Consider the following 23,600-nt stretch of genomic DNA (forward strand, 5'->3'; position numbering starts at 1 on the left):
CATGCTCAGAGTTTGGGTGCGGTATCTTAACTAGTCTTCTGCATAACATTTTATGCTTAGGCAGTTCTTGTTGAGAATGTTTCAGTTTGCTTAAATAGTGGACATTTTACCATTGATGGGTAATGTATATTGTTTCGGTTAGGCTTAAAACTCAATGCAAGGACCAAAGTTTGGTTTTTGAAGTGTCAATATTAACAACAAGATCGGTTGGATTTATGCCCTTGAACTTGCCGCGTTAACCATTCAATCTCATTCAAGTTTTACCGGCAAAAGATTGTCAACCAAGATCGTTGGGATTTTCCTGTTTTTCAGTTCGTTTCCGAACCGTGATGAAGAACTATGACTGAGTGAGGAGAACAGTTGAATTCCTTTTTCTCGATCCGGAAGTTTTTGTTAAGATTTACCCCATTAATTTTAATGTGCGCCTGGTTTGAGGTGAATTGGTTTCACTCAGAAATTGGAAAAGCTTACTGCACGTCTTTGTCATTGAGAAGAAACTTTCTTAGTTGTATAAACTGATAATCACGAGAGACACACAGCTTTTTTTCGATGTTGGTGATATTGCATTTATTGGTGCGTTAAAGCTGTTTGATAAGCAATTGACATTTGTACTCAATTTCCATATTGTTTGTTTCCTTGAGAAACAATAGAGCCACCGAGCATTATATATTTTGATTTACGGCATAAGAAAGCAAAGTGGGTTTTCTTTTAATATGCATGATAAAACTTTTCAGTTATTTGATAAGAAGGTATTATCAACTGAGTTGCAAGCCTGCTTCTTGAAACTTTGAAGTGGGACCAGCTATCATTAAGAAGAAGAAAGCAGAAAGCTATAATGATGTTTAAATCCCTCAACGGGTTAGCCCCAGTGTACTTGCGTGATTTATTCAGTGAGCAACACACAGACTATGACTTGCGTGATTCTTTCCGTAAGTTAAACTTAGCCAATCCGCGTACTGACTATTTGAAACGTAGCTTTGGCTATAGCGGTGCCTTACTGTGGAATTCTCTTCCTGAGAACTGGTATTAGGGCGATTAGATCAATTGGGTAATTTAAGAAGGAAATCAACCGCGCACTTGAAACATTCGATTCCCACTCGGCAATCTTGTAAATCAGTTTTTATAGTTATTTTAATTTTTACAAATGATTTTAATTAAAATACTATTAGTATAACTGAAGATTCTTAACCGAGTTTAAATAAAGATCTACTACTACTACATCTACTACCACTACTACTGTGAATTGTGCAACATAAAAAGGTTCGATGGTTGACTTTCCGAGCGTGAGCCCTTCGTTAGAGCGATTCTGATAAAGAGCTTAGGCTCGAGCACCAGCTTACTCTTTGTGATGGCCATTCACACCCAGACACATTGTTGGTTTTAAGTTACATGTGAACTACCATTATGAACCTAAAACCTCTGATTAACAAGAGATCAGAATCTGTCATCTCATATCCAACGCGCGCTCTTAGAATAATTGTTTGTTAGATGGCCAACAAATTAAAGCATCGTGATCATCATTTTATTTGCCTTTGTAACAATTCAAAAAAATAAACAACAACATTACAATTATACGGCGAGTAGACCTCATGAGCCACTGGGCTTATGGGATAGGCCACCACTTACAACAATGTATTGAAAGAAATAAGAGCTGTGAATGTGCCGCTTGGCTAATTCAGTAATTTTTTCAGTAAAAAGTGTTGCATTTTGGTCGTAAAACTAACAAGACTTGGCGAGTCACTGAAACAGGAAGAGAGTTCCAAATTTTAGGACCTTGATAGAGAATTGTAAATTGCTTGAGATTTGTACGACACAAATGCGTTTGAGAATTACTGGCTGTTCTGGTACCATAGAAATTAATTTGGCTATTTGTTAAAAAAAAGATTGAGAGGCAATGTGGGGAATAAGTAATTATGATAATCAAACACGAATATAGCAATTTCAAAGGTATTGACTTGGAAAATATCTTTAATCCCTATACTTTTTGGAGAATAAAGGAGCAGAATAGACTCGATAGTCTGAATTGGTGGTAGCTCGCACAGCTCTCTTTCGCAAATAAAAAATTCTATACGATTCGTTTCCGTTGATATGGTACCCGATACAGTCGTTAGTCCACCGCCCTCGGCTCCAATTGACATGTGATTCGTAATTCTTTCCGCCACCTTTATTTCTAGACTTCGACATTCTCCTGTTCCCAAAATGCGAACCTAAAAGTAGGAAAAAAGGAGGAACCAGAAATGATTAAAAACATCGTTCCACAAGGAATTCACATGAGGGATAAGAATAGAATAAGGATGAGAATGGGTAGTTTGATAGGAGCATTATCTGGCGTTGGCAATTACCACTGAATGCTTGTTGTAGGTTAAATATTGAAGAACGTTTAATGACTGTGTTTCGCTTCTTCTAGTAGTTCCGACAGAAGATCATTCTTAAAGCTTGAAAATGGAAATCTTTGCGATAACAAGAACAATAGACAGATTTTTAATCCTCTTTGGGCCTAGTGGGTCCCCTGGTGTGTTTCTGTCGTGTTATATTAGAAAAGGGTTGCTATGGTAAGTAAATTCCTTTATGCATTCATTTATCCATTTTTTTAATCATTCGCTTTTCAAAATTTTTCATGGCGGTTGATGTACCTTTACGACTTCTCGTTGGCATGCAACGACACATTATTTTATTCGTTCAGACCCGTGCCATTTAACACTACCACTTTTTGTAACTTTAGAGGAATTCTTTGAAAGCGTTAGCATAAAATGATTGGTTCAAACTGCTTTTTTATTGTCTTTTCGCACTCTCTTTCCTATCTCTAATCGGAGCTACCTAATATGTGTAAAATCAAGAAACCATGTTTATATTGTTTTGGTACATTTCTTTCCTCAAATCTGGGAAACTTTAGTGAGAGGATCAAGATAACTGGCAGTATGATTCTTTTGTGAGGCTGTTGGGTGATCCTTGCACGTCTTGCAAACTTCCTCTCCCTCATATGAGAAGGCTATCCTCTATCCTTATGCCTTCACTCTTCCACGCCTATCATTTATAGGAAGGAATCAAAAGCAAAAAAAAAACGCGAAGTCAACGTTTCGCGAACACTTCTTGTGTTAGGAACTACAGCCTTCCCGTAATCGAGTTCTGACACAACCAAATAGAATTATCATCCCTACTGGTGGCGTTATTTTAGTAATAAGAAGGAACTCTTTGTCCAGACTGAACTCAATCCGATTGGTAAATGATTTAAACCTGTTTTCAATAGGGTCGTTGGTAATCCAGAATTGCTTTGGTTTTTCTTACTTTACTGAGTGATAAATTAATAATACTCGCGCCACTTTCTCCACTGATCAGAGTCACAACTGAAACCTATCGGTACTCGATAACTCGCGTTCCCCTGCGCTCTAAGTAGTTTGCTTCTTTTAGCTCTGAGTTCTCATTGCCTTTTTTTTGTATTTTCTTCCCTTCTGATTGGCTGTTATCTCATTTGTGAGTTTTTTTTCTTTGGTGACTGAATTAGTCCTTCAACTTAGGTAGTATTGAATATCACGAAATATAGCTCAAAATGTAATGACGAATTTCGTATCTCACGCCAGTGTGAAAGGAGTTTGACAGTAAAGGCCGGTTATTTACACCAGGTCTAAACCAAATCGCGGTTTTACTTTAGGACTGGGCTTCGGGAATTCTCTATAAGAGAGTTGATTGAATTAAATAAATGTATTTCACCATAAGCTTTTGGCGCTATTTGACATTTTTCACAAAAATAAAAGTTCAGATAAAAGGTTCAGCTACCTTCAAGACGGTTTAGAACGCGGTTTTGTTAAACAACGGCTAGACTTTGTCTGAATAACCGGCGCAAGGAGTCTGCATATGTTTCTTCTTGTTGAATGTATGTATCTCTTCTTGGAGTAACAAATTGGGAGAACGCAGCGCTTTGTCTGCATCACCTAATGCGCGCGGGGCACGACAGCACGCTTACCCGCAAGGGATTAGTGGAAGGGAGCGTGAGCTCGAGAGCGAGTTTGCTCTAATTTGGCTAAAGTCCAAAAGTTATGCCTCGTTGATGCCCTTGGATAGGATTGCTGTCTGTTTCAGGTACTTGTGTTCCGTATCATTATTAATTCTGCGCATACCTTTTAATGCTAGGCATTTTACCATTGGCGGGCGATATATATTTTGGTTGGGCTAAAAAACTCGATGCAATTGGTTTTTGAAGTGTCGATATTAACAAGAAGATCGGTAGGATCTATGCCCTTGAGCTTGCTACATTAACCGTTCAATTTCACTGGAGTTTTACTGGCAAAAAACTGTCAACCAAGATAGTTGGAGTTTTTCCATTTTTCAGATTTTAGGTTCCGTTTTTAGGTTCCGGTGATGAAGAACCATAACCGAGAGAGGAAAACAGTTTAATTCCTTTTTCTCGACCCGGAAATGTTTATTTAGATTTGTTCGATTTATTCTAACTTGCGCCTGGTTTGAGCAAGATTAGTTTCGCTTAGAAATTGGAAAAGCTTACTGTACATCTTTGTTATTGGGAAGAAACTATCTTGGGTATATAAACTGATAATCACGAGAGACACACGGCTTGTTTTCGATTTTAGAGATTTTGTGTAAATAATAAGTGCGTCAAAACTATTTAATATGCAGCTGACAAATGAACTCAATTTCCACTTTGTCTCAAAGGTATTGTTTGTGACCTTCGGAAACAATAGAGCCATCACTACTGGTGCTGTCATGGCGATTTCTCACGCCATTTTTCCCATATAGAAAGTATGTATCGAAAAACGAAATATGCGTTCACAAGGGGGTTTCACAACATTGTAATCAAGAGGGGTAAAATAGCAGATATTACAGCGCGCCATCAAGAAAAGAAGTGCATTTGCAGGGGGGTGCAAAAGCATTTTTCCATTGCGTGACATTCACATAAAAACAGGAAATCAATGATGATACACAACAGGGACTTTCCGGAGGAAATGATTCATCAGATTACTGTTGTTCTTAGGTCATGTGAAAGTCTTGTGAGATCCTTTGATGTTTACAAATATATATTAAAAGCTTATTTTAAGGAAAGATTACCAGTGAAGCTTGTTGGTTAACTCTGTCAGCTTAGTTAGTCAGTGAAGTTTAACGGTAGGATTTTGGGATCTAACAAAATCTCATATAATGTTATTGAATAATGAATTGTAATTCTGGAATTCATGGCACACTAGACGAATTAAATTATATGTCCGTTTTGTGGTGAAAAACTTAAAAAATATACTGTGATAAGTGAAAAATGTTGTAAGACCATGAAACTTGAAAACGATAATGAAGAATATGTATGAGTATATTAATATTGCGGTCGGGTTGATAGATATGACACGCTTGATGAATTTGATGATTTTTATGGTAATAGCCATAAGATAATCCCAAAGTCCGTTTATCATGGAAAGTATCACATTTGTAATATGATTACCAGTTTATGCAGTAAAGATAACATGCAGATATCAACGAATGATAAAAATAAGATATTAGAGATCTTTGAAAAGATTGAGAGTGTGCTACCTCATATTAATGGTGACCATAAAAGAGTGATCAACATCAATTTCATTTTAAAATACAAGAATATACCAATATCCAGAGCTCGATTTTTTTCTTATAATTTTGTATTTACTGAAAGTCTTTAGCAATACACCTGCTCCAAACATAGTCCCTAATTCGACTGGATTTAGTGTCACACCACCTGCTATTGTGATACAACAAGACATGCTGATGATAAATTGCACTATACGTTCAATTGTTTTAAGTGTTTGTATGCTCTCCTGTATAGCCAAAATTTTTTTATGACAAATCGGCATAAGGATTTGATTTCATCCATCTGATTTTCATCAATATTTTTGTCCATATAATTACAATCAAAAATCGTTTTAGTTCCTTTCATATATATATATATATACATATACATATATATGTATACACACATTTATATATGTATATGGGTGTGTGTATGTGTTTCGATTATTTTAATCAATCAGTTGAAAATTATAACTTTATAGTTTTATAATCTTTATAATAAAAAATGATGAATAAGTTTCTCCGTCTAGCAAACCGGTGCTCAAATCTAGTGTTATGGATGCTCCCTTTCCTAAGCCGACAACGTGAAACGTAGATATATCAAACCAACGACCCTGTTTTTATTCGAAATTAACAATTCTAGAAAAGTTTGTTATAAATTTATTTGTTTCCTTGAGATTTAAAGTAGTTGCAGATGCCTTGAGGCTGTCTTTGAAAAAAATCTGATAAAAGCCTATTTATCGAATAACCAATTTACCTCCATTTTTAAAGCGTCCGACGTTACTGTATATCGGCGTCATGTATCTTTTTAGACACAGGATTTTGATTGTTGACAGGACCAACTATATCCATTTTAACCTTCTCATTGAAATTGATGACATCATTGTAAACCGTGCACATCTTATCCCAAACACTTTTTGAGACATTATTGTGATACCCTTTAACACCATACACAACAAAAATTTGTAAGTCTTGCTTATAACTGATGCCACTTCAATTTTTTAGAGTCATGTCGATAAGGAGATAATTAGGAGTCACGAAATTGTATTCATGATGGTGAATTATACTTTGGCTGTGATCACTAACTCGGTTTTGGTTGGTGTTCTTGAAACAGTCTCAATACTACTTGTTGCTGGTATTTGGACTCAGTGTTGAATGGTCGATTAATGCTGACGGAAAATATAATTAAAAAACGACAGTATATTCTTTGGTCGCAAGACGGTACATATTCAGACCTACACGACTGCTATAAAACCCTTTGCTTGAATCAAGATGAAAGGTTCGTCTACGAGTCGATCCGGCTTTTTAACCAGTAATTCTCCCAGCCAGGAAAGTGTCCGTCTCAGTCAGAGAGAAATTCAAGGCTTAACTTCAGAGGTTGCAGGATGTCGAGGTCATTGCTCTCGTCGATGAACCTACCAAATGGGTCAGCCAGTTTAAGACACGCAAGACACTCTTTCAAGAGCGTTTCTCCCAGCTGGTTAGCACGAGGAGTCAGAGTTTGAAACCTTTAAGTATCTTCCGGTATCGGAAGAAAGGCTCCAGCAGATTTAGCGATACACTGAAGAGGACGAGTCTCTTCAAGTGTTAAAGGCCATGATCCAGAAAGGCTGGCCGGAGCATAAAAGTAAAGTACATAGTATTGTGAATATGAAAGCAATCTTCGCAGTAGTGAACACTACTTGAGCATTAGTGAAAATAAGGCTTAAAAAAATTTAGGCCTGTACGAATTTTTAACAGTCGTTTCACTTCACGGGTTTATTTGGAACTAACATAATTGGTTATTGGTGAAACCCCCAGGCTGTGAACACATATTTCGTTTTTTCGAGACATACTCATGAAAAATGGCGTGAGGAATCGCCTTGACAGCGCCAGTAGTGCTACCGAGCATGACATATTTCCATTTATCTGAGACATGGGTTTGCTTTTTGTATGCATAATTAAACTTTTCAATTATTGGATAATAAGGCATTTTCAACTGAACTGATACTTTGAATTATCCACCATAAAAAGATTCGTTAAATGATGTTTCGAGCATCAGCCCTTTGTCAGAGCGATTCTGATAAAGAGCTTAGGCTCGCTCGTCAGCTTACTCTTTGTGATGGCCAATTCACTCTCAGATACAGAGAATCAAACTTTTCTTTTATCATTATTTTTTTCACTTTAACTTACGTTTCATTACGATGTTAAGAAAAAGGAAAGAAAAAATAACATCTGAGAAAATAAAAGGGGTATTGACAACACAAAATAAGCGAGGAAATTGATAAAAAAAAAATGGGAGGACGGTTCCAGTGCCTTAAACAGTGAATCAAACTAGGTGAGTGACCTTCGATGCCAGTTTTTGCTGTGATAAATGACAGGATTTGCTGTGTTATTTCACTTTTCTAGTCGAAAACAAGAGAGGAGTCTTAGTCCTGTCATATCTTCTTGTGATGTTTCCTTCACCCGCACTGAACTATATGTAACACTCTCTAGACCGTATTATTCTCTCTTCGCTAGTAAAGATTCGTAGAGATTCGTAGTCTAGTCTCCGTTCTAGTATGTCGGAGCTGAAGGTTTATCAATATTCATTTTGCTCGTCGTCGATGCTAAGTTGTATGTGCGACAAAACCATGATCCTAAAAACCCGTACTGAACAACAGGGGATCGAAATTTTAGGAATTTCCTTTCATGAGATCGGTGTTGAGAGTATTTTGTGGGGCTTTTACTTTGCTGTTTGATTAACCCACCATTGTTTTCTGTACTACACACATTCTTAATAAAGAAACGTGTGATTCACTTTTTTTTAGGTGCCACAAACATAAAAGGTTTGAGTGTCAGACAAGATGATATCGTTGTCAGCATTGACGTTCATGAGGCTTGTATTATACTATTCCGGTGGGTGTCAGTTTAATTTCGAGGGGAAATAAGCCATAACCATTTGAAAAAAAGCTTAAGAAACAACTTTCAAATTGAAAGGGATTCTCCTATAGATATTTGGCGAATTCGATAATTTTTGCATGTACATAAAGTAACATTTGATGATATTTGCAAAAGATACATATACCGCTTGAAGCACTACATATATATATATATATATATATATATACTCTACGATACATAAAATATACACTTAAAAGCTGAATAGTTTTCAAAATTACGCCACCACTGTTATCATGGAGTTTTTATCCTAAAGTGTTTCTGATTAAATCGTGGTCCTTTTCCAGATAATATCTATATTTCCCTGCCTTGTGGAGAAGGGGGGCTGCCGCATCTCCCTTCTCAACCCTGTGGCCAGGGCTTGTAGCAAGGGGTTACTACAGGGAGACTGACGAGAGCGATCAAATGACCAATAAAAGCACTTGCTGGCTTTAGAGAGAACGGGTAATACCAATGCTGCAACTAGCAAGCTGCCAGCGGGCAGTCAGCTACCGCACAAGGCAAAGATAGTTCTCCCTTTGGCTTTTGATAGACGAAATTGAGTCGTAAGTATTTGCTCATCGACTGAAAAACCTGCATTCAATTTAACAGATGTTCGCATTCGTTTAACTGGTTCCAACATGACATTCGCTGGACGTGTTGAAATTTTTTCTCATGGAGTTTGGGGACGTATCGATGGATCTTCGTCTTGGGATAGAACAGAGGCTGAAGTGGTATGCAGGCAGCTTGGCTTCCCAGGTGTTGTCACGGCCTTGAAATATTCACCGTTTGGAGAAGGGTCCGGACCAGTCTTGATGTCTTTCGTGAGTTGCACAGGAAGTGAGAAGACTTTACAACAGTGTCAGTACCGAGGCTGGCTTGAAAGTAATGTCAGGGAAGGCAGGGAAGCGGGCGTGATATGCAAGACCCATGAGCTTGAGACTGATGTCCGCGGTAAGTATCTGAATTTAGATTTCAAGGCATCCAGAAAGGATTTCATGCTTGCTTTGGGTCATTTTTGCATATGCTTTATTAGCGATAAAAAGTGTACAATATAAGAAAGTCGAGCAAACTTCATGAATTAAAAATCCTAAGTGTTAGATGTTGGTGAGTTTGGTCGTGGATAATATCATACTCGGGTCATTTTATACCACTGAGCTGATGCATTGGCGACTAGTGTTGGTCATAGGTTTTAAATGAAGCATTCAAGGAAATTGCTTTGCCTGGCCACTCCTTTGATAGTGTTGGAGATCTGAGTACAATCTTTAACATTTCCTACGGACTATCAACACAAATGAAATTAATCTTCTTTTGACTCTGTGGATGCAAACGAAGAATTTTCACAGACAGACTGTGGTTGAAGAAATTTCAGAAAAAGTTTGAAAAAATATCAAGCTTGGAAGAGATTCGAACCCTGTATTCCCATAAAGTTAAGTTTGTTTAGCGGAAGACGTCACAACTACTATGTACCGATTAGGATTAGCAGCGTGCCTGTGGCCAATCAAAATTGAGGTAGTGACAATAATGCAAAATAACAGCTCTTTCCAAATGTTTTGAGCGCTGAGACGGAAACAGTTAATGTAAGATTTAAAGCGCTCGCCAGCTATTTTTTGTGTAATTTGTATTCACTTATTTCGTCCTTTATTTTTTTCATACCTCTCCGTTAGTGTTTTTTGTTAAGTTTGGTAACGTTTTCTTCGTCAATGAAACCTTCTTGCACGTTTCTCATACAGCACGTTATTTCGCAGTCCTATTGTATTTAAAGCCAGATTCTTTTACGCCAAAGTAACTCAAAGACTGGACATTACTCTATAAGAATATGACGCCAGATTATTTCTGTGAGGTGGGTTGTGCATTTCGCTATTTTTGGGACTCTGGTCCTAGACTATAAGAGGTCAACACTTTCCAAGCGTTGGTCTTTTGTCCCAGCAACAATCATAACGACACTTTTAAAAATTGGTCGGCCAAGGCGGTTTATCAGTCTTAAGGGGGGAGTCTGGTTACATTTTGGGCCCAAATTTGTAATAGATTGTAGAGATTATAAAACTCCAGCTATTTAATGTATCACCATAAAATTTTGCATGCAAATAGACTAACCCACAACCTAATGTGGCATATGGTTCGCAGACCATAATAAGCAAATTTATGGTTAAATATTAACCAAATTCATCATGGAGGCTAATTCTCACTAATTTCATGCCCCCCTACTTTTTTTTCTGTTCTAGTAATACAGTAAGCATAATATTTCACACAATAACACTACACAAACTCTCCTACAAACCTATTGAGCAATTTTGGTTTTCACCAAATTGTGTTGTCATAGCAACAGCATACTTTTGTAAAGAGTTTAACCTGGAATAACTTCAACAGAATTCATCAAAAAGAAAAAAGGCTCAATAGGTTTGTAGAGCAGCCTTTCATGTGTAACTGAGCCAAATTTGGCAGAAAATGGATAAAAGCAAATGAAAAAAGTCTAGGGGGGCAGCTAAAAACTCCGTAAAAATGCCTTTTTGAGAAAAATGCTGCTTAAAAATTCCAAAAGCAAAATCAGTGGTGAAACATCCATTAAACAAAACAATCATTAATTAATTTAAAAAACAGCCTTATTAAAGTATCCTGAGATCATTTTCTAGTTATAAATCACAATTTCTATTTTTTTTTTCTTTTTTTCGCTGGTGCTGTAGTAACAGTCAGTTCGTTGAAAGCACCAGCACTGTATGTTGTGCCCTCTTTTTGTCTCCGCTGCTCCTCATCTCTTTGTTTTGCTTGTCTTCGAGCAACTCTGTATTTCTTATGTTGATCCTGGATCCTTTTTTCAGCCTTTTTGATTCGCTCAGAGTCTCTTCTGGTGCTCTCTTTCCTGGTGTGGCCCCCAACAGCAAGCCCAGCCCTTGCCATCACCTCATGCTTTGCTGTTGCTCCTGCACTAAATTGAAGGGTAGCTGATGCTGTTGCCAAAAGAATTCTTTTCCTTCCATGCCATTTGTGTTTTGGGCATCTAATCCACACTAATGAATTGATAGACTCATTTGCATTTTGAGTAAACCCAGGAAGACAGCGTGAAAGAAGGGCAGGATCACTGAGCCTCTCATAAATAGGATGCAAATACTTTTCAAACACCGGATCTAGGTGGTGAGGCTTATCAGGGCAAGGAATTTTCTTCTTGTACCTGCACCAAGAATTGTTTGGGCAATACTTGTGTCTTTCTTTGTTTGGTAACTTCAAGCTGTGGTACAAGCCAGCCATAATTTCAGTCTGCATAACCTGGACAGCAGCATCTCGCTCCTCTACAGAGTTAATGTCTCTGTTGACATTATTTCGAATAGCTTTCCCATAAGAGCGTTTCATTTTCTCAATTGCTGTTTTTGTTAATCGACCCTGTCTTCCTTTCACAGGCTTACCATCTTCTAGTTTTAAAGCAGTTCTTTGAAATTCGTACAGAGCCTTTCCTAGCCTCTTCTGGACATGTCCAATACAATCAAGTTTGATTACTCTATTGCAATCCACAGATCCATCAAGATGTTCATTTTCCCACTTGACATAATCTTCAGATGCCTTCCAAGTTTTGTATTCTTCACTTGTTGACTCTAAAGATTCATATTGATTACAAATGTCACATGCCCCATAGTAGTTCCAAATGGCACTATAAGACTTAGAGTCTCCATCGGAAATCATAAATTTGTATCGAATGGAGTAGTCTTGACTCCTACCCCACAGACGCTTTGCAGATTCCATCTCCATGCTAGCACTTGAGCCTCCAAAACTACCCAGACAGGTATGGTTTTCAGCCCACTGTTCAAAGTCATGTTCATTTAAAGATGATTTTTTTTGTATGCAAGTGTTGCATACCTTTGAAATGACTTCGTAATCCAAAACCTTTCCAGTAGCAGCTGAGATGACAAAACCAATTCCATGGTTGGCAGTGTATCCTCTCCTGGACCATGTGCCATCAAAACTGACTGGGATGTTTACTACAGTGTCCTCATCCCCTGCACTGATCCCTTCTTCTGTCATAGCCAGCTTCCTTGCTTCCCTTCTGTTTTTCTCCAATTCAACCTGGACAACTTCAATGTGAGCTTGAAGCAAGGCATCCTCATGACTATGCCAGGTATCTTTGCTCAAGGAAAAAGGCATATTCAATATTTCACAAAACTTGGAAACATCTTCTCTGCCAATTCCCATCTCAACGGCAGCGTAAACCACTCTCCGATTTAAATCTTTTCCCTGCACAGTTCTGGGGGCATTGTCGGAGGGATTATGATCACCGGTGGCCAGAAATTCCGACAGACCACAATCATCACAAACAGCATATAAGCTGCTACTGAGGCCAAATCGGCTTGTGCTTATTTCTCGAAGTTCTAGATGGTCTACAACATCAAAAATAAAGAAACAACTTAGTGATAACGACACAAGATGAGAAAAGCAATAAAGAACCACATTTTATGATGAATACAACGTAAATTGCGAAAGAACAAATAATTATCTCACCGGAAGAACAGGGCGAATTGGAATGAATCCTTCTCGCAAATTCCACAAGACTATTAATGGACACAAGCCGGTATCCTTCTGGTATTTCACCTTTCGGATCCATACTTTCATCCGAAGAGCTTTCTGTGCATTCGACAGCAAGTTTTCTAAATGACGCCGAAGCAGCGGGCGGTGGAATTTGCTCGCTCACAATATCATCTTCACCGACAAACGTGATTTCTGTAGCAGAATTTCTCGCAACTTCCACGGGAAGTTTCTTCTGCTTTTGGACTCCCTTGAATTTTGGTATCTTTTTTCGACAACTTCTTTTCAGAACGGACTGTTTTTGTCCGATTTTTCCTCCCTTTGGCATGGCGTTATTACTACTATGAGCTGGATTCACGAGGAGTCAGCATGAACAGCGAAATGATCCCGTACTAAGCATCCAGGCCTTTTTTAAGCTTTGGAAATATACACAGATAAGTCTTGGAAGGGACTACAGGAACAAACGAATCATCGGACTTAAAAAAGACTCTCAAGAGACCTTAAAAGTGCATTTATTTGAAACGGTTGCCATGGAAACGGATCAACAAACTTGTACACGTCATAAAGATTGAACTTTTTTACCATTTTCTGGGTAATTTCTGACATTAGAGGCATTAATATTTTAAAGTTGAATAATTTTCCTGTCTAATAACGTGTAGAAAAAAAATTTGACCGAGTTCACAATTTAACTCAAAATTTCAACCAGACTCCCCCCTTAATCATTTAAAAATTATTGTGGTAACCAACTAATTGATTCCCTTGCAAGAAAACTGATAGCCTTGTTTATTTTATTTTCTCGAGATACACCGTTGTTTTATTTATTCGTTTTAGATATTTCAATTCGCCTTCAGGGATCCTCAATTCCTAATGCTGGTCGAGTAGAAGTGATGTACGCAGGAATTTGGGGAGCAATCAGTGGAACCAGCTGGGATATAAACGACGCCACAGTGGTATGTCGCCAGCTTGGTTACCAAGCTGGTGCAGAAGTAGCTTTAGCAAACGGTGTGTATGGGCCGGTCAGCGGTCCTGTGTGGATTACTAATCTTCAATGCTCTGGAAGTGAAGCTGACGTAATGAGCTGCTTTCATGATGGGATTGGTAACAAGTCTGAATCACAAAATACAAGGAGCGTTGCTAGTGTCATATGCAAGAATTTGTTCCACGCGAATGGTAAGCGCTTTGTAGCCTTGTTTCTTTTTTTTAGGATACCCTGAATAGCTTTGTTCGGTTTATGCGCTCTTTAAGTATAAAAATTACCCTATCTATGCTCTTCAAATTTACTCAACATAACTCGTTTACAGCATAGAAGTCGAGGTCTGTGAACAAAACTTTTGGAGGGCTCCTACTACTAACGGCGGATAAGCGTTTTGAGAGCTCTAATCGGGCACGGAAACCCTAAACTTGAAGGTTGCCTCTCGATATACTGGTGCTGAAAAATTTGTTTCTATGATTTTATACCGATACAATTTGAATTGATTAGTTATAACTAATGTCAGTGGGCCAAATTCCCACAATAAGTTTCGCCCTTAGAGTTCCTTAGACTCTTATTCAAATATGCCGGCAGCCATTTAAGCTTTGAAGCCTCACGTGATCCCTAATTGTATGCCAATGAGAGATAGAGTTTTAAAATCAAGCGAGACTTTCTTGCGCGCTTGTTGTTCCCGTGATATTCTCATTCCAAAGATAGAATCTCAATCGACGTTGACTTAGAGTAAAGTTTGATTTTATGATTGCACGGGTCACTTCAGTTTGATTGGATCAACAACTCCTCAAAGTGGATACCAGGAGTTGTTTTTTGCCCTGTATACAATATCTCAATTGACCTGTTTTCTTAATAATAGAATCCCTCCTGAAAATAAAGGACAGACACCTTTTCACTCTCTGCAAGGGAAATTCCCACCTGAGATAGCGGTGTATCTAACGGTACCAACTTTCAGATAAGGGCGACTATATATAATTCACGGTCAATGTAACTTTCCTTATTTCATTCGTCTACACCTAGGAATGCCGGTTAGGCTACGGGGATCTACTTCACCAAATATGGGACGAGTGGAGGTTTATTATGCAGGAATTTGGGGTTCAATTTATGGCTACCTCTGGGATATCAGGGACGCTACGGTTGTCTGCAGGCAGCTAGGATACACCACAGCATTATTGGCAGAAGGACAATTATTTTGCTCTATTATTGTGCCAAATTTTTTTCGAAACTTCAGGTGTCATGGAAATGAATCAGCGATAGGCCAATGTGCTTGGGATTTCTTTGACTACACCTGGTCAAGTTCTTACTGTGCGAATGTTGTGTGCAGCGATGGTACGGCTGACTTAGGTAAATAATAGTTTTGCACACACTCATATGGGGATGTATTTGAGAGCGTGAAAAATGCATCAATGGAAATGAGTTATTTATACTTCGTATTGTAAGCCCTGTAGTGCATTCTCTGAACCTTTGTGATGTCGTTGTCTCAGGGAATATGAGGTCACTTCACTCATGGGTCAAGACGTTGCGACCCATGTCGTTAGTCCTCCTCAAGCAGTGGTATTCATGGTGCATTCGAAGAAAATGTTCCACCAGTGATCCGCTGCACACGGCTTTCCCATTGCTGTATTTTTTTTATCATCAGAATTCATGCCTCTGCAGGGATTTCTACTCCACTGTCCTTGTTGATGCTGTTATGGTGAAGTCTTATGTGCATGGCATCCTTCTCCCTGCGTTAGTAACAATTGTGATCAAGATCAAAAAGATTTTACGTACGTTGTTCAAGAGCTACCAGAATCTCTTGTCAGAGCAGTTCAGTTTACATTAACTAGACCGGAGGACCTGTATAAGAGTAAATCAAGGAGCATGACAGAGATATCCAACTCGTTAAGACACTAATCTCCGCCGTTTCATAGCACCCCCTAACACCAAACGTTTCCCCCTCTAGAACAAAGTAAAGTTCATTTAACATGATCCCCATCACCACCGACAATTAAGTACATTTTTTTATATCTCTTAAAGGATTTGATGTAAGGCTTACAAATTCAGCCGTTAGGCACGCTGGTAGAGTAGAGCTTCGAATTCATGGGATTTGGGGAACTCTTCAGTTAGATCCCTGGCTTTGGCTGCACTACCATTATGATCTCAGTTTTGATGGAGTGATATGCAGACAGTTAAACTTCTCCGACAGTATCCTTGCAGTTGGCTGGGCTGTGTTTGGACCGGGAACTGGACCTCAGTGGTACGACACCACGGATATACAATGCCTTGGAGACGAGAGTAGTTTGCAAAATTGCACCTATTACTACCAGCCTCAATTAAGGCCTGGATATCATGACTATGATCTCAGTGTTATTTGCAAGCCAAATAATGCACAAGCCAATGGTGAGTTATTAACTTATTTCTGGGCAGTTATAACAGTTTGAGCTAAAAGCTAATACAAACAATCAAATCATTTGCTGACTCAGGCGTAGAAACTTTTTTTTTTAGAATGATGTACAAAACACTGACTCTCAGTCTATGGGCTACCACGATGGATTGCCCAAGTGGACTACCCCTACAAAATTCTACTTCGAACGAGTACCATTGGAGGAATTGCTTTTGATATACTTACTTTGCACGCGTGTTCTTTATTTTTGTCCGCAGGGCCTCGCGCCGCTATTTTGAATAGTTATACTAAATGAACAAACGATGAACGCAAAAAACGTACACTCAAATAAAAACGCCTTCTGAGGACAGGTGGTTTTATTTTTCCGCCGTTGCCACGTGACCCGCAATTTCCTTACAACCGAGCTATGGATCACAGCAAAGAGGAGATCACTGTTCCTCCATCGACTCCATAAAAATTACAAGATCTAATTTTTGCTTTCAGATATTAAAAGTACTATTTGCTCTAATTCAAGACCCCACAGTCGGCTGAAGAAATTGCAGCAATAATGAAAGTAGACGCAGACGCTACAGCGCACTTAGTGGAATTGTCAATCATTCTCCACTTATTCGCAAAGATAATGTGAAAATGCATTGAAATTGGCATTAGGCACCAATTACAAATGGATCACAAGCTAAACTTACCGATCGACGCCCCCTCACTCCCTTCCGATGTTGCTATTTACTGATGTGTCGAGACTAATATTGAGAGGGGTAAGGGAGGCAGTAAGTGTTCCAACAAATTATATAGGAGTGTAACTCATGAAATTCACACAGTAAATGTGTCAATCATGTCACCAAGGGGATTCAGTAGATCTAAGATTTATCAGTCTAGGTAGTCCATCGAAGTTGTCCATGGACTGAACTGTCAGTGTTTTGTCCATCACCGGTCTTGTGCATAAGAACTATAAATATGATATGGTATCAGATTTTTCAGGGTTTTAGCTTTTTGAGGCCAAGAAAGTGTTTCTCAACATTACCTTAGTCAGGAAAATCCAGATTTTTCATTTACTTTCGACACATTTCAGTAAATTGCATATGCGAACTAGTTTCGTCCACGACGACTTCGTCGGTTGATACAACATTCAAACGAATGCATAATCTCTGCAGGAACATACTAAAAGTAATCACTCGATGGCAGTGATTTCTCCAAGAAAGAAAGAAACAAAGCCCTTAATAGCAGTGTTTTTGCAATTTTTTTCTTTCTTTTTCTTCCTTTCTTTCTTCCGTCCTAATTTTCATTGCTGCTCAAGTAGTGTTCCTTACCGCGAAGATCGCTTTCATATCGACGTCTTTATCCGCAGTTCAAATATGATTTTCATATACTCACAGTCATTTATTCACCACTTTATGGGTTTATTTGGAACCGACATAATGACCAGTTCCCTGTTGGCTTGTCAGTTCAGTTGGTAGAGCGCTGCAGCGGTATCGCATAGGTCATGGCTTCAAATCCCGCACAGGCCTGAATTTTTTTAAGCCTCATTTTCACTACTGCTCAAGTAGCGTTCATTACTGCGAAGATCGCTTTGATTTTCAAGACGTCATTCCATTCGTTTTTGGAGTTGATCAGTTGAGAGAAAATTGACAACTCCAAAAGCGAATGATTAAGAACAGAAGAAGAGAAAAAGGAAAAGGAGAAAAAATGATTTTCTGATTTTCCCTGAATAAGGTAACAAATGTTATTAAAGTTATTGAAATTGTGCGTGAAGATTTTTGCATTCATTTCCCTAAACAGTTGTTATTGGCTTTTAGGAACCCTTCTTTTAAGGAGGATACTTCACAAGAAGTTTTGTTTGTAGGCTTATTTTTGCATCTTAGCCCAAACGGCTTTGAAATTCCGACTCTAAGGGAAGATTTAAGCTGAAATGATTTAAAGTATCCTTAATTTAGCAATATTTTTCAGATTTCAAGGTTCGCTTGACGGGATCCAATTTAACTTTTGCCGGTACAATCGAGGTGATGTATTACGGAGTCTGGGGAGGAGTATTTGGCGGTGGTTCTATTGATATTAATGCAGGTCATGTGGTGTGTCGTCAGCTGGGATATCCAGGCGCTGATGAAATTTTCCGATACGCAGCTTTCGGACGATTAAAAGGTCCATTGTGGATATGGAGAATACATTGTAATGCGAATGAATCGAACATCTCAGACTGTGCAGTGACGACGTGGGAAAATATTACACACGCATGGATTCAAAGTTATTACCAACGTCCACTTTTTGCAGCCGGAGTATTATGCAGACAGACAAATTTCAAATCATCTCAAAGTAAGTTAAAACTGGCTGTTCTATTCAAGTGATGACACCAATTTTGAAAGGCCTTTTTCGTTAGCGTTAGTGTTCAAGTCTCAAAGTATTAGAGAAACCCATCGGAGGACATTTTCAATTGCCACTTCGCGGTGGAAGCAACTGCGATGACAAGATATTTTCTGTCCTACTCTTCCATTTTTCCGGTTTTAATGTTATTTCGGTAACTACTTGTTTTGCTGCCTATACTGCATGTAAAAATGTAAAGATTTCCAATGTAGGCATACGATAAAGATTCTTTTGTTGAAAATTGCTAAGCATGAAATAGTATGGAATATTTATGTATTAAAGTCACAATATCAATTCCTCAACGTAAAACTTTTCCGGAATCTGAAAATTAAGTTTTGATCTACTAGTCTTAAAATTTGTTTTAAAAACTCTGGTAGATTGGGGTCTTTTGGATTTCTGTCGATTGCTGAATATTTGTACTTACCTATATACTTGTATACGTGTCGGTAGTATAGCCTACATACACTGCGTCGTACAGATTTCTTTTCAATTCTTCAACGAAGCATTGGCTGGTAACATTTACGCGGAGGAAGGTGCAAAAAATGACGGTCGTTTGCTTTGGTTGTCAAAGACGCACGAGTTCCAAACCGCCAGCAACTGTCTGCTGTACGAATAAAAAACTACCAACCAGCAAAATAGCTTAATGAAAAGCATCAAGTCATACCTAGGCAGAAAACTAGCTCGATTGTGGTAGGATTTCACGTAAATGTGATATTCACTGACTTAACAATTTTGTGAGAAATTGTCCTGCAATAGCTTTAATGTCGCGATAAAAACTAGACAAAAATGTGATTAGTAAACATAACAAACATAATGTACAACGACTAGAAGAAAAATCTTAACCGAAAAGGAAAATCCAAGGAAAATTTTAACCGCAGCTTTTACCTTTTACCTTTTACCTTGCCGGCAGATTTAGAACCCGCTCTGCCATAATAACTTACGTATTTTTTCAGTATCGAATGTGAGGCTCGCTGGTTCTCCAATTAGTAATGCTGGACGAGTAGAAGTGTTTTACTTGGGAGACTGGGGGACAGTAGATAACTGGGGATGGGACCTCAATGCTGCTCACGTGGTATGCCGCCAGCTGGGATACCCTGCGAGCCTTTCATCTGGTTATAATAATCAGTTTGGTTCGAGCACAGGGCCGGAATGGTTCAGGAACGTGAGATGTTTTGGCAACGAGACCAATCTTGGAGAATGTACAAAAGATGTGTATGGTTACATTTCCAGTGGATCATGGACTATAACAGTATTGTGCAAGTTACCATATCAAGCAGGTGACCTATCTACTTATTGGATACACGCTTGTGTTGATACGTTTTCACAAAATGATCTCCCCAGAACCTAATTTAAATTTGCATTAAGACAGTCGTATTTTAATAATGTACCCAGCCTTACTTTTCCCTTGACATAAGTGAGGCAAAGGAATGCAAAAACACGCGAAACACGAAGGACGAGTGCGAACTTCGAGGAGTGGGGATTAAGGCATAAAAAAACAGGAACAAAGCAAAAAAGAAAAAAAAGGAAAAAATGCGGGGATGGAGTGGGCTGCACAAAATTTTTGGTTTTCCCTTTTCTGGATTTTCGCTCCCTTTCTTCCTAGAATAATAGTGGTCCAATCTTATTTCTCATTCACACCATTCCATCCACGTAAAAAGGAATAAATGAATAAATAAGTAAATGAAATGATCTATTATATTTTGGGAGGTGGGGGTGATCCAAAGAATAAGTTTCCTCTGTAATGAAACAGTGAGGATTTTCCGACACTTTTACGAAGACGAGGCTCATATCTTTGCAAACCGACCTTTATTGTCTAAAGCAGCTTCTCATTCCCTCTTTTAATTAGCAAAGTTGAGATCTCTAAGAATATTTTTTTCCTTATTGCATTTATTTTCCCAGATATCTCTTCAAAATGCTTGGAGGTCAAATGTCAACACCAAGGAACCTGCATTGACACTGGAGGTGGTGCTATTTGCAACTGCACACAAGGATTCACAGGAATCCATTGTGAAAAATGTGAGTGAAACAACCTTTTTCAATAGTTTTATACGTATACGTGAAAGATAACCACCAGCCAGCGAATTGTGTTTGGACTGACAAGAACTGATTAGACGGATCTATATTCGCATATCGTACCTTGTCAAAGGAAAAAAAGATGCTTACAGAAGATCAGATTCCCTTTGTTGGATTCATGCACTAACGATAACTATAAGTAACGCTCCCATCTTGAAGAGGAATACTACCCTACAGTTCAAAGCTTTGATTTTGAAAGATTACGAACGGTTAGGCGTGATCTTTTCAGAGCTCACCGCACGCCAGATGCAAAGCAAATCTAGTCCGTCTTTCTCTGCTACCTTGTTTGAGCATAAGAAGCTTACTTTTTTCCGTTAATCGGTTCAAGAATCTGATTTGTATATTTTTCTTTCCTGGCACTCTTAATATGCGAAAAGTAGCATAAGCTCAAGAGGTATCTGTACGAACTGATGTTATCACTTTCACACCATACAGACCAAAGTGATCACTTCAGTATCTTTTTTGGCTTGTCTGATTCCTGTAGCAATATCTAATCCATGTCAGAGTTCTCCATGTATGAATGGTGGAAAGTGCATCAGCAATGAATCTTCATATATCTGCTCGTGTCCCGTTGGGCTTTCGGGGCATCGTTGTGAGGAGCGAACTGCCATCAGTAAGTTTATTTATGTGTTCTTCCCTTGTTGCAAATCAATAGAGCTATTATTATGTCAAGTCTGGAGACGAGACGAAATTGTCGAACACGTTGTGATGATAATGAAAGCGAGGCTAGGGGATTTTCCACTACCGCACTATAGCTTATGTTTTGTCATCAAAGTCACCAGATAAGCTTTTAAGGTCTTACGAGTATTTAAATCTTTGTTTGAAAGTAAGCGTATTCATGTTGAGCCTAAGTATTAGAATAGAAACCCTTAGCTCTCACTGGTGGCCAAATAGTTTTTTAAGAGAACTGAGTTTCTTTTTCTTGTGTCTACTATGCAGCCATGAAGCCGTGCCAGAGCCACCCGTGCCCGAACAATGCATTTTGCCACGACAATGAAACTCATTTCTACTGTGTGTTTAATGAGGCAGAGCATTCAACATCACAGAGCGGTGGTGAGCTTTAGCTTTTTTGTGTGTTCTGTTGTCTATTTCTTCTCAAACTCATCATTGATTTATTAAGCTGTCTCAAGGAAAATTTTAAACGTGATAATGGTAAGATACAAGATACATTAAAATAATTTGCTTCTTCGATTGATGAAGTGTATCAAACGCACGAACTGTGTATTGTTACATTTCGAAACACCTCGAAATTTGTTAAAAATAAACGTCATCTAGGACGCATTGGATGTGTCCTTTCTCATGAAGTTGACCTTGAAATTGTTTTTTCTCTACAGATGGGTCCTTGCATAAACAGAACGGAAGTACAACCTCCAAGACTACGTTTCTTGTAACATTATCAATTCTCGCGTCTCTTGTGTTCCTTCTTATTGCTGCAGTTGTTTACCTTAGCTTCCAAAATCGGAAGCTTTCTAAACTTAAACCTAGAGACCAACAGGCAACCTTTAGCAATATGGCCTACAGAAGTGATAAAGAGGAAACCTACTACAGTGACGAAATCGACCTGGGAACAGGAACAAATCACAGTTCTATGCCAACGAGGGACAACACTAACCATTTATATGAAATAGCTCCCACTTTCCATGAAACAGCCACCTCTCGAGCTCTTCCACCAATTCCACCACCACATAGGGCGGAAAGAATGAATCCGCAAGCTGCTCGTAAGAAAGCCAACCGGGGAAATGACGGTTTAAAAGCGATAGCCGTGGAAGGGTCAAAGAGGGCCATGACAGGGGCCGGAGAGCATTACATGGCTTTATCAAAGGAGAACAGCAGCACTGCCTCACGTAATATCTCAGCTGATGGAGGACCGAATCCCAACGAATACATGTCTCTGTCACCAAACAGGCACGGAGATATTTCTCATTCTTAAAGTCCTCAAGCGTCTCCTAAAGATCGATTAACATTACAAAGATAGAAAAAGGCGGAGGGATCTGAAAAAAGGAGAGTCAGAAAAATTTGCTTTATTCTTAGGGAAAACTAGTATTGTACTGCACAATTTGTTCACCTGGATACCTACGCGTGTCTATTCCTTCAAACAAAGCATTATTCCAGGAAAACCAAATACGTAGCGTCCAAAAGGCACTTGGTATGGTCGAAGGCCTAGTTTGAATTCATTAGAGCACGGAGAGAGAAGTTAGTAGTGCGAACTCTCTCTTATTACGCTTTCTCGAGCGATACGCTTTTGTACATCGGCCCTGCTTAACGTATGAAACGCCTTTTGTGTCTCTTAGTATGTATATACCATACATACATGTATATACCATACTATACCGTATATACCATATACCAGGGATGTCTAAGTTCAAAGTCTTCCGGCGCAAATGGGAAAACTTCTTGTGGTTTCAGGGATTTGAATTGTCCAAACCTCGCGGTAGCTTTCTATCTCCTAGATTTCTTCAATCCGTGGGGCTAATATTACTTCCCAAGTAAACACCGAGTTCAGATGACAGCCCGGTTTTGTCTTGTAATCATTAGGGGTTTAGATTTCATTGGCAAACTTTTCAGAGTGAATGAAACGTTAAGTAGGCAGCATCTTTCAAGAAAGTAGTAGAGGATCTAAAGTAATCCAGGACTGCACTATTTTTGCATAATTCTGCTTTATAAATGGTGTCACGCCATCCTCTCGACCAATCAGATTCAAATCTAAAATCAATCCTGACTTGGTTAATTTTTTCACTCTTGTGGCAGAGTAATTAAAGTACTTTGAGCTCTGATTGGCTCTTATGGTATGTTTTGGTTCTATTAGCTTGTTGTGGTTTCATTTATCTTTGTAATAGGACACTCAAAAAGAGCTTTTTTGTGTAT

The 23,600-nt window shown here is 38.7% G+C and overlaps 2 protein-coding genes across 4 annotated transcripts; one reads left to right on the forward strand and one right to left on the reverse strand.

The window, feature by feature from the left end:
* Nucleotides 1-3,973: 3,973 nt before the first annotated feature.
* LOC113677228 (scavenger receptor cysteine-rich domain-containing protein DMBT1) lies at nucleotides 3,974-23,600 on the forward strand. 3 transcript variants are annotated; one of them, XM_089196576.1, is made up of 12 exons: nucleotides 3,974-4,077; nucleotides 8,325-8,412; nucleotides 9,046-9,387; nucleotides 13,777-14,115; nucleotides 14,948-15,271; nucleotides 15,944-16,306; nucleotides 18,252-18,614; nucleotides 19,616-19,939; nucleotides 20,562-20,678; nucleotides 21,220-21,348; nucleotides 21,675-21,788; nucleotides 22,070-23,600. In XM_089196576.1, the coding sequence occupies exons 2-12, from the start codon at nucleotides 8,361-8,363 to the stop codon at nucleotides 22,663-22,665; spliced, it is 3,063 nt and encodes a 1,020-aa protein (XP_089052702.1). In that variant the 5' UTR covers nucleotides 3,974-4,077; nucleotides 8,325-8,360; the 3' UTR covers nucleotides 22,666-23,600. The 3 variants fall into 3 exon arrangements, with proteins under 3 accessions (XP_089052702.1, XP_089052704.1, XP_089052703.1); XM_089196577.1 differs by lacking the exon at nucleotides 3,974-4,077 and adding an exon at nucleotides 7,830-7,852; XM_089196578.1 differs by lacking the exon at nucleotides 8,325-8,412 and having other exon boundaries at nucleotides 4,011-4,077.
* Nucleotides 10,475-13,475, reverse strand: LOC149050046 (uncharacterized). The gene is made up of 2 exons (XM_089196583.1): nucleotides 12,922-13,475; nucleotides 10,475-12,800 (listed from the first exon to the last, which is right to left on the reverse strand). The coding sequence occupies exons 1-2, from the start codon at nucleotides 13,271-13,273 to the stop codon at nucleotides 11,083-11,085; spliced, it is 2,070 nt and encodes a 689-aa protein (XP_089052709.1). The 5' UTR covers nucleotides 13,274-13,475; the 3' UTR covers nucleotides 10,475-11,082.

Source organism: Pocillopora damicornis, chromosome 2, assembly GCF_964200805.1.
Source record: "Pocillopora damicornis chromosome 2, jaPocDami1.2, whole genome shotgun sequence".
Lineage (NCBI taxonomy): Eukaryota > Metazoa > Cnidaria > Anthozoa > Scleractinia > Pocilloporidae > Pocillopora > Pocillopora damicornis.

Excerpts from the sequence above, each read along its gene's own strand:
- LOC149050046 (XM_089196583.1), bottom strand. The coding sequence starts at position 13,273 with ATGCCAAAGGGAGGAAAAATCGGACAAAAACAGTCCGTTCTGAAAAGA. Across the intron at positions 12,801-12,921 it reads CAATTCGCCCTGTTCTTCCG|ACCATCTAGAACTTCGAGAA; the intron begins GTGAGATAATTA and ends TTGATGTTGTAG.
- LOC113677228 (XM_089196576.1), top strand. The coding sequence starts at position 8,361 with ATGATATCGTTGTCAGCATTGACGTTCATGAGGCTTGTATTATACTAT. Across the intron at positions 16,307-18,251 it reads AAATAATGCACAAGCCAATG|ATTTCAAGGTTCGCTTGACG; the intron begins GTGAGTTATTAA and ends AATATTTTTCAG. Across the intron at positions 19,940-20,561 it reads CAAGTTACCATATCAAGCAG|ATATCTCTTCAAAATGCTTG; the intron begins GTGACCTATCTA and ends TTATTTTCCCAG.